The 11,040-nt window shown below is 50.0% G+C and overlaps 1 protein-coding gene across 1 annotated transcript; it reads right to left on the bottom strand.

Annotated features, from left to right (window-relative positions):
- Positions 1-8,938: 8,938 nt before the first annotated feature.
- Positions 8,939-10,722, bottom strand: LOC120654859 (WRKY transcription factor WRKY71-like). Its single transcript, XM_039932542.1, has 2 exons — positions 10,381-10,722; positions 8,939-10,234 (listed from the first exon to the last, which is right to left on the bottom strand). Exons 1-2 carry the CDS (start codon positions 10,531-10,533, stop codon positions 9,296-9,298), a joined length of 1,092 nt encoding a protein of 363 aa, XP_039788476.1. The 5' UTR covers positions 10,534-10,722; the 3' UTR covers positions 8,939-9,295.
- Between the last annotated feature and the right edge of the window lie 318 nt (positions 10,723-11,040).

The following is an 11,040-nucleotide window of genomic DNA, read 5'->3' as shown; positions in this document are numbered from 1 at the left end:
AGTCAGGACTATTTGTTTCACCGTACTTTAACAAGGAAGCAGCTGTATCCACATGGGGACATGAGGTATACGGGATTGGAATTGTGGGGCCTTTCACTCAGGATAATGAGAATAAGATGTTTATTCCTGATCCAGCCACTAAGAAAGGCAAAGGCCGCCGTCAGACACGTCGTATTCAGAATGGTATGGACGAGTCAGAAGCAAGTAAGGCACAAAAGCGTTGCAGCCAATGTGGAGCATTGAGTCACAACTACAAGAAGTGTCCTCAGAATGCACTTCACGATGCTGCTGACGTCGGTCCTTCCGGAAATCCCAGAGATGGAGCACCTCCTACGTTCAGACGAGCATCGGCGAGAATTGCTCGTGGAAGGCATTCGGTGTCACGATCCACAATTGTATTTCATTATTTGTAATATGTAGTAATGAAATATGGCAGGTATGTAATGAAGTATTATTGTATTTATGTGTCCAGTTTGTATGAAATATATATTTACCTATGTGTTCTCATATATTTTTGAATGCAGGTATGGAGATGGACTCCTTGCTAGACCCAGTGATCGACTCGAGCCACAGGTCTTACTTTGCAGCTGTTGAGCACCGAGCCCTAGAGGTGCTACGTCCTCGTCCACCCGGCGAGACGATCTCTATACACCACGATTGGTGTGACCGGTATGTAATGAAATATTATTGTTTATCACTTTTGTATTCGTCGGTATTCCTTTGTTTCGACATTTTTTGTTTTTTTGCAGGTTACCTGAGGCCGGTCTACTGACTCTGAGCCGTCTTGTCGAGGTTGGGCCTATTCAGCTCGACCGATCCCTCCTGACGGCGCTCGTTGACAGATGGAGGCCGGAGACACACACGTTCCATCTTCGAAGACCTGGTTCCTACAGTTTACAGTACGTACTCATTGCATATATAAATTTAATTGTTACAATTCACATGTTCCATTGCCAGTTGAAACCATTAATCTTAATTGTTTATGCAGCCTGCCTTGTTGGCTGCGGATGCCGACGAGTACAGCGTGACCAGATCGCTGGAGGCGTACCTACTTTGGTTGTTTGGTTACATCATGTTCAACAACACTCATGGCAACTCGGTCGATAGGATTCTCCTTCCGTATGCACGGGAGATTGCGGATGGGGACGAGGACGTACCGCCCTATAGCTGGGGTGAGGCGGTACTTGCAGCCACTTACCGTGGACTCTGCGATGGGTGCATGAAGACACATGGGAACGCTATCCTGTCAGGGTGCCCACTACTGTTACAGCTTTGGTCGTACGAGAGGCTAGCCGTTGGTCGCCCCTTGGTCAGCCACGAGCCTTACCACGGGGGCATGTACGGCGACGAGGAGGACGAGAGGCCCACTATGGGAACTATCTGGATCTCGCATCAAGTATGTTCGCAACAAACCTAATTTTATTATTCATTGTTACATGATGTATTAGCGCACTTTTAATTTTACTTATTCGGAATGCAGAGGTCCTAGGCACATGCGCGGGTTAGACGCGCATATCCTGAGTTTGTTTCGGAGCTCGACATGCTGACGCCCGAGGACGTTGTCTGGGAGCCTTACAGCCCAGAGGCTGTGGCTACCCGTGCACCAGCAGGCCTGTCTTCGCACTGCTCCGCGAATGCGAGCCTGTGGCTTACTTCCGCCGTCCTGGTTTATGACATCGCGGTTGAGGCATATTGCCCCTGGAGAGTCAGGAGACAGTTTGGGCAGCGCCAGGAGTTTCCGGTGCCCACCGCGTTGGAGCGTGTCAGTCGCCAGGACCACATGTAATTATGAATGAACTTGACTCATACATTCATGTCGAATCTAACGATTCTTCGTGGTCCACTTTGTAGGTTGTCAAGGAGTGGCTTGCCGTGCTCTGATGATTGGCTCACCAAGATCCAGCCGTGGGTGGACCAATGGGAACAGGCAGACGAGCACTTGGTCCATCCAACAGGACCACACACGGATAGCTCTTTTAGGGCTTACCTCACCTGGTACTTACCCTGGACTCGGGCTCGTCTGGTTTTTGTTGACACTCACCCGCAGCCACACCAGGCGAGGCCTCAGGATGGCTATGCCCGGCACCACGTGGAGGCACTAGCTGGCGCGGTGAGTCTCTTGATCATATTTGCATATATATATATATATATATATATATATATATATATATATATATATATATATATATATATATATATATATATATATAATCATATTCATAAGATAATTCATGTGTTTCTAACTGTACCTTTACTGAATTGATGCAGCTTCGTCTTTGCAACATGATGGAGACGGACTGCTCGACTTACTTGACGAGGGTACGTGCCGGATCCCCAATGACCCAGTTTGAGCAGACAGAGGCATGGTCGAGGCAGCGTGATCAGTTGTGTCAGGTAGCGCACAACTTCGGAACCCGTGTGCAGTACGAAGACAGCCACGGGTCGTCTCAGGCCTCGTCGTCGTTCCCGTGTCCGTCGACCGTGCACGGGCCGACGTCGCAGTTCTTCCCAAGTGCAGCTAACGTACAAATCTCTTTAAAATTACATCAAGTGTTCCTACATATTTACTAATATCACATACAGGATACGATCCAGCTACTGCGTTCGGCCATACTGGAATGTTTAGAGGGACAGCACCAGTTGGCGGACCGTATCCAGGGATGGTACCGGGGCCACAGATACCGGCCTACACAGGTTAGTTTATGTTTCGTATTTCGGTTTCTACATGTCATGACAAAATATACGAGCGTACGCTAACATCCACATTTTTTGCGTAGGATTCTACCCCGATGCGGGCGCCGGACCTTCTTCTTCCTCCTTTCGACCAGATAACGAGACTTTCACCTTAGACGACTTCAACAGCTTGTCTCCAGAAGAGCCTGCCGCGCAAGGTGACCCCGATGTCTTGGGGTATTCACAGCTAGGAGGAGCACCACTTGGGATCTCTCAGCAGCAGACACCGCAGCCCCTTGCGCGTCCTGAGCGACAGGTGAGGTCTCCGGATGTTCTCACCTACTCCGAGGGCCATGTCCGTGCCCAGCAGAGGGCTAAGAGGGTCCGACGCCCTAGGAGTGGTTAGATATATCTGATATTTATTTGTAATGAGATAGTTGTGGACCTCTTATTTGTATCCGATGTTTATAATTGTGCTAGTTTACTTGTCATTTGTTTCTATAGATACTATTGATGTGAACTTGTTATGTTTGGGGGTTCCGTAATGCTCGTTAAATAAGGAAAGTTCTTGTGATTTTTTTCCGTGATTTAATGAAGGACAAGTTAGGTGCGGTAGGAGTTAGCGGCCGAGATCCCGCCGACGATGAGGACGACTACACGTTCGAATAGCTCAAAATAGGAACTATAGTGTATCTAGCTGCGAGTACGAGATCACAAGTTGCCACTGCTCAGCACGGCGATCACGGAATTCCCAAATATCGCATTCTTTGCCCAGACATATGTGACCCAATAGCAGTGCACTTCCACCATTTCAAAAAGATGTGAAAACACGGCAACCACTCCAGTTTTTTTTCATAATGGCAGGTAGGGCTGGCTTTTTTTCTGAATTTTTAGGCTCAAATCACAAAGGGAATGGTGGCACACGGCGGGGGGGGGGGGGGGGGGCTGTCGCCCCCCCAACGGGCGACAGGCCCCTGTCGCCCGTTGGGGGGGGGGGGGGGGGCGACAGGGCTTTTTTTTTCCCAGGGACCTCATTGCGAATTTGAAAAAAAATTACACTTTGGGCTGGTCGCCCTATGGGAGGGCGACCGGGGTATATTTTTGAAATTTTCCAAAACGGACATATATTTTTGAAATTCTAATTTTTTTTAAATATAAAAAAGAAAAAACCGCCCAGAAAGATGGGCTGGATTGTCTATTTCCAATGTTTACATGAACCATCTTCTCTCTACGCAGCCTCCTTCCCTTCAAAATACATGTTTTAGAGTTGTAAATAAGGATTAAGAAAGTAGATCAAATGACTCTGTTGCCCTTCACATATGAAGCATATAAAGGATGTGTCATTTCTTTTGGGGGGCAAAAGTGAGCTTTATTAATAGAGGAGTTATATTATATTCAAATTCAACTATTTGAGCAATGCAGGCGAGCAAGAAGCCAAGAACCATAGGGAACTTTAGTTTTTTGCTAGCTAGTTGTGCTAACAAATGCGCCGTAAAAATTCGCTCACGGTTCACAGACTGTCTAACCTGCTTCGCATTCCACAAAGCACGTTTCGAAATCGACAGTTTACTCGTGGTCGTGGGCACTAGATGACTAATGCTCAGTTTAGTTCAGTTGCTACGTCACGTTGCGCCCGCCATTTGAAATTTTAACTACTGTTTCACGATCGGGAGAAAGAGGAGGACGGCAAGAAGTTCGTGCTCGCTTGTGTGTTTACTGGGTCGGACAACTGAACTGAGCAGTAGAATATGCAGGCTGTTTTGAACGCTCGAGTCCAGCAAAGGGGGTCCCAGACGAGATAAACCTTGCCCCTTTTCCTTATCTTTTCCTGGCTCTGGTTCTTCTAGCCATAGCCGTGTCGCTATTGTGGGGCTGTCGCTTTGAACTCTCGTGGAGGCTGTGTGTTTGCTAGCTCAAGAAGGAGCTTTTGTGATGTAAAACTGGTAACCCCAGTAACAATCTGCTTTCAATAACAGAAGCTGGGCCAATGCCTTTAGCCTTGTTTAGATGCATAAAAGTGAAGTTGTAAAGAACTGTAGTATTTTCGTTTGTATTTGGTAATTATTGTCCCATCATGAATTAACTAGGCTCAAAAGATTCGTCTCGCAAATTACAGATAAACTGTGTAATTAGTTATTTTGTTTAGTTATATTTAATACTTCATGCATGCGTTCAAAGATTCGATGTGACGGGAAATCTTATAAAGTTTTGGAATTTTGAAGTGAACTAAACAAGGAGTTAGTCTATATTCCTTGCTCTTGAAATAGCAACAGCTCTTTTAGGAGATCTCCGTTCCCAGATTCGTATACGATGGTAGTGGAATTCTCGGCGAGTCGCCGGTTTTAGGTTGTTCCTGAGTTGTGCTTCAGCAACTAGCACACTTGCAGTACCTGTCCCGGACCCAATTTAATTTCCTCCCGGAAACGTGCACGTCGAGGTCAGGGTGCTCGTGCTCCGCCTTCCCGCCTAGTCAAACGTGGGCCTCTTCGCGAAGACTTGTACACCCAGGAGTCGCAGTCGTGCGCTAGACTAAGCGTATCGTATGCGGGTGCCGTATGCGACCACGGGATCGGTCCTTCTAGTAGGATCCAAATAGCAGCGCAGCACACTGGTTTTTCCAAGGGAACAGAGAAAAGAATACGCCGGGGGGAGAAAACGATAGCTACCGGACCAACCAGACTGAGGTGAGAGCATCTACCGCCAGCTAGAGTGCTGGACCATCGATCCCACTAAAAGTCGAGACCAAGGCGGCAATTCTAGCCTGACGAAACTGAATCTCCCCACCCCACGGGGGTTCAGCTCCAAGCAGAGGTGTCTGGGCAGGCAGGTGTTCGGAGCAGGGTTTTTCTAACCGACCGTTTGCACCGAACCGGCGCCCACCGGTTCCGGTTTATCGGACCGGTTTGACCGGTTACCGGTAGAAATCGGTTAAATTCAAATTTGAATTCAAAAAACTCAGTTCAACCGGTTCGTACCGGTATACCGGCCGGTTTGACCGGTAACCGGTCAAATTCAAATTATTATTTTTTGGTTTAAATTCAAATGCCCGCAAAGTATACTAAATAAATGTTTGTATAACATACTTTAGTCTAAATGAACCCTCCAACTCTCTTTTGTACTACTTTTACATTGTATTTGTATACTTTTGTATGTACACTTTTTTTGTTTAACTTCAAATTCCCCGCAAACTATACTAAATGAACGAATTTTTGAGAAAATTTGACACCATTAGATTCGTCGCACCTTGAAGTATTTTTAGGATTTTTTCATTTTTTAGAATTCAAATTTAAAATTTGAATTTGGGCTGGTTTCTAACCGCCCGAATCCGAAACCGGTCCGGGCCAGTAAGACCGGTAACCGCGGTAACCAGACCGGTTCCGGCGGGATAACCCTGGTTCGGATCCGACGGGCTTGACCTGCCAGCCGAGCTCGCCGCCGCCGCGGCCGTCTCCGTCTCGACAGGGTGGAGATGGAATCGACGGATGCAGCTGGGCGGGATGGCACACGGATTGCGGCGCGCGCACGGTTGGCTAGCTAACGGCGAATATTAATGGAGCGAGCGAGCGGGCACACACCGCGATGGGTGCCCCGGTCAATCGGCAAGGATGGATGCTAGTGGGGTTGGGGAAGCGAAGTCCGTCCGGTCGTCCACCGCCCCATGTTCCGGGGCCGCCCCCGGTCGTGCGGGGACCGCGACGGCCGACGACGACCCCCCGAACCTTAACTTCCTTCCCCGTGAAGGACCCATCGCCGCCGGAGCGACGGACGACAGCCTGGACCGGCGAGCGAGAGCTGCCCGGACGGCATGCAGATGCAGCCAGCGGACGACGCGGCGGTGGCGGTGCGGGCTGCCGTGCTCCGGCGGCAACAAGAGCGTGGGCGGGGCCGGCCGGGTCGTGGAGCAGCGGACCCGCCGACCGCACGTGTTTGACCGGCTTCCCCGGCCACGGCGCCGCGGCGGCCTTGCGTTTCCACCCGGCTTCCTTCCCGGTCGGTCCCGCCGCGGCGAGGTACGCACGGTCAACACCACAGCACACAACGTCGCACGTGGGTCACGGCCAAGGCCAACCCGGCCCCGCCGCGGGGACGAGGGACTTTCCTCGTGGGCCCATCCGACCGGGTCGCCTACTTTTCAAACCCGCTTCTCGGCAGCAAGCGTCTTGGACTAGCCGTCTAGTCCGGTCCTGCAGCGTAGTAGGCCACCATCTGCTTATGGATAAGACCGAGGAAGATCACCATTAAACCTAATGGTGGGTGGCCCACTGCTCAGTCTCGCCCACACAGCTCCTGATTAGTTTAATTGAATCTGTTAATTAATCAATCCCAAAAGACTAAATTTTACTAATCCATTCAAACACACCGGTGGTAACTGTATCACGTTTGAAATGGAGGGAGAAAAATATATTGATTTCAAAAGAATGATTTACTTCCTAAGTCCAGATGGGAGGGATCATCAATCTGCAATATGCAGATGATATTCTTCTCTTTTTAAAGAATGATTTACAGCAAGCCAAACATTTTAAGTTTTTGCTTGCGTGTTTTGAACACCTTTTCTGGTATGAAAATCAACTATCATAAAAGTGATCTACTGACCCTGAATATGCCTGAAGAGAAAAACAACCTGGCTAGACTCTTTTGCTGTAATATAGGCTCTTTTCCTATCAAATACTTGGGAGTTCCTTTGCACTACTCTAAACTTAGAAGAGAGGATATTCAACCTGTGGTTGACAAAATGATTAAAAGAGTAGCAGGGTGGAAGGGAAAATTGTTATCTAGTGCAGGCAAATTAACTTTGCTCAAATCCTGCCTGGCAAGCATTCCTATTTACCTCCTATCAGTAATCAAATTCCCAAAATAGGCTGTGGAGAGTATTAACTCACAAATGGCCAACTTTCTTTGGCATGACTCAGATGGTAAGCATAAGTACCATCTGTCTAACTGGCAAAGCCTTTCCCTTAAAAAAGAACATGGTGGCTGGGTATCCCTGATATTGGTAACATGAATCTTTGTTTATTAGCCTCCTGGATTAATAGATATCATTTGAATGATAATGTGATCTGGAAAAAGATAGTTGATTACAAATATAATAACAACCCAAATATTTTCTATTGCCCTGTGATTGGTGCTTCCTCTTTTTGGAAGGGAGTTCTTTGGACCTGCAAGGCTGCCCAATTGGGTGTGAGGTGGAACATAGGTGATGGGAAGTCCATTAGATTTTGGGAGGATTGCTGGTTTGGTAACTGTAGCCTAGCTACCCAGTTTTGGAATTTATATATCATTGCTGATCAAAAGAATGTGAGCATAGCAGACGTTTGGGATGGGTCTGATTTGAAAATCTCCTTTAGAAGATGGGTTAACAACGCTATGATGCAAGAATGGATGAGCCTGGTTGCCATTGCAGAATCTATTACTTACACAAATGATTGTGATTCCATTGTCTGGACCTTTAGCTCCAGTGGCAAGTTTTCTGTGCAATCTATGTACAACACAGTGAGTTTTAGGGGTATTCAACCTGTCTACACACCGGTGGTCTGGAAGTTACATGTGCCACCTAGGATACATATTTTTCTTTGGCTTCTGACCAACAATAAAACTCTAACTAGAAATAATCTAGCCAAAAGACAAAAGGTTGAAGACCCTTCTTGTCTGTTCTAACATCTATTTTTTGATTGCTGTGTGGCTAGAGTAAGCCGGAACCACCTCTCCGAGATACTTGGTATTCAGATTGGGGCAGATTTTGAATCTGTTGCTAGGTGGTGGGTGAGCGAGAAGAAAAATAGTGTTTTAAACACTTGTAGTGCTGCTCTTCTTTGGAGCTTATGGAAACTGAGAAATGATCTTTGTTTTCAGGAAAAGAAATGGAGGGACGAGAGGATGGTGCTGAGCAAATTGGTGCAGACGCTGAAGAATTGGCTGCCGCTGTGTCAGGCGGGAGGAGAAGAGAGACTCAAGTGGGTGATCGGCGAGGTGCTGGCGAAAAGTCTTCAACCACTACGTCTGATGGGAGAAAGCTGGGAGATACCGAGAACACATACACAATCAGCATTGGTTCCAATGTCGTCAAAATTGGTCACATCGCGGGAGGTCTCCAGGGGCACTTCTGAGGCTTCTGAGTTGCTACCTGTTTCGGTTTCTACTATGGCATTTAGCGTATTTGATCTCTGTTCCTTCAGCGGACACGCTTCGAATACGTTTCTTTGAACTGTAATATTTTGAACCTATGAACCTTGTATGCTTTGTTCCACTGGAGTAAAGCGGGGAAACCTTTCTTCAAAAAAAAAATATTGATTTCATTTGATCAAGCAAAAATGGGCGAACAATGTTTTTTGCCTATAAGGATTGTACAGTTTCATGTTGTTTCCTGTGCTATTTTCGATCTGCTAAACTCGACCATCTCGCCGGCCGATCAGACCACCCGCCGTGATGATCTTCGGTCCGCGCCATGTCCGGATGCGCGCGGCGCGGTTGATCCTGAATTCCTGATGCCGAACTGCAGATCCTCATGTCCAGTGTTCTCGCTGTTTTGCCAGAACAGTGAGCAGAGGAAGGCCAACAACAGTTGACCATGGCTGCGAGAAAATCTGAGCAACCAAGAAGAATCTCGTGTGATGGTGATGGTATGTTAATCCTTGGTGGGCGAGAGCTCGAGGATCCGGCCGGACAGCGCGGTGACGAGGGCCGCCTTGAAGCTGGGGTCCCTCGTCAGGGTCATCGCCATCTGCTCCGCCAGGTTGCGCCGGATCAGCTCCGACGCCGCCGCGGCCGCCGCGCCCACGGGCTCCCCGCCGCCGCTCATCGCCGCAACGACGTCTTGCTGCTGCTGCTGCTGCTGCTGGTGGTGGAGGAGCTGCGGGTGGTGAGGCGTCGCCGGGGCGGCGGCGGCAGCGGGCCTCGGCGGCGACGGCGGCTTCGCGGCGTTCTTGCTGGCGCCCGAGCCGTCGTGCGCCTGCTGCGACGGCGCCGGCGGGGGCTGGACGTGGTTGTGCTCGCCCTCGTACGTGGCCACCAGGATGGTGCTGTCGTCGGCGCTCCGCTGCACCTTCTTCTTGACGGGGCAGGCCGGCGCGAAGGAGCACCGGAAGTAGGCCCGCGGGCAGGGGTTGTCCTTGGTCACCTTCTGCCCGTACTTGCGCCACTGGTAGCCGTCCTTCACCACCAGGCTCAGGTCCGACGGGTCGGCGTGCACGTACAGCTTCGACACCTTGGGCTTGCACTCCTCCCGGATGCGCTTGCACGGCTCGCCGGAGGTGCACTCCATCTGGTCCGGCGGCGCCGCGGCGCCCGGGTGCTGCCCGCCGTGCAGGCCGTGCGGGTGCTGCTGCGCGCCCGGCGCCGCCGCCGCGGTGTCCAGGCTCTCGCTCGTCTTGCGCTTCCGCGACGGCGACACCGACCCGCCCTCCGACGCGGAGGACGGGCCGGTGGTGGTGGCGGCGCCCGCGGCGACCATCTCCGTGTACTGGCTCCGCAGCGCCTCGTACTTGGCGGCCACCGCCGTGAGCGCCTCGGCCAGGCGCCGGTTCTCCTCGCTCATCCGCTGGAGCTCCGTCTCGAGGGCCGCGACCTGCGCGTCCCAAGCAAGCACACACGGGATCCGTCAGTTGGACTCGATCGTAGTCGTGGGCAGCTCATCAATCAAATCAAACACGGAGGCTGCTGCTAGCTACAATCAATCGAGATCAGTCACGCCATCGGGGATCGTGCCCGTACCTCTGGTTCTTTCTTTGGAGGCTGCAGGAAGTTCTCCTCGACGAGCACCTTGGGCTTGGCCAAGGCGACCGGCGCCTGGTGGCGGCTGAGCGGCGGCAGGCCGACGTGCAGGTCAAGACTCAGAGAAGGCTGGCTGCTGATCCATGGATCCATCTGCTGGTCACCACGCCCGCTTCGACGTCTCAGGCCGGCGTTTCGCAGGTCAACAACAGGGCCGCAGATCGAGCGCTCGATCGAGAAGAGGAGACGAGAGAGAACGAAGAGAGGAGGGCAGAAGCTGGGAGTAGGAATGCCTGAGCGTGCGAGGGCTATGGCCGGGGGACGAGCCGCAATATATAGAGAGGGGACCAGGGTTTAAAATTTCGGCGGCATACCGCCGAAATTTCGGTGTATTTTTTGTTTTCGGTCTTCACCGGTTTTTGGTTTTTCGGTGTTTTTCGGAATTTTTCGTTCCGAATTTAAAAAATTTTCAAAAATATATAAATAACCATTAAAAAAATCAGCAAAAATTATGATAAAAAACTAGAGGTTTTTATTAGCTAATAGCATTTGAAATCATTCAAATCTAAATTGATTTGTTAGGTTAAATTGATGATTTGGGTTCATATCCGTTACAGACCCGTTAACCCATTAAGAAAATATCCACTCCCCTTTCACTCC

This window comes from Panicum virgatum, chromosome 1N (assembly GCF_016808335.1).
Source record: "Panicum virgatum strain AP13 chromosome 1N, P.virgatum_v5, whole genome shotgun sequence".
In the NCBI taxonomy this organism is placed as follows: domain Eukaryota; kingdom Viridiplantae; phylum Streptophyta; class Magnoliopsida; order Poales; family Poaceae; genus Panicum; species Panicum virgatum.
Note: the sequence above shows the minus strand (reverse complement) of the source record. Positions and strands in the feature narration are given on the sequence as shown.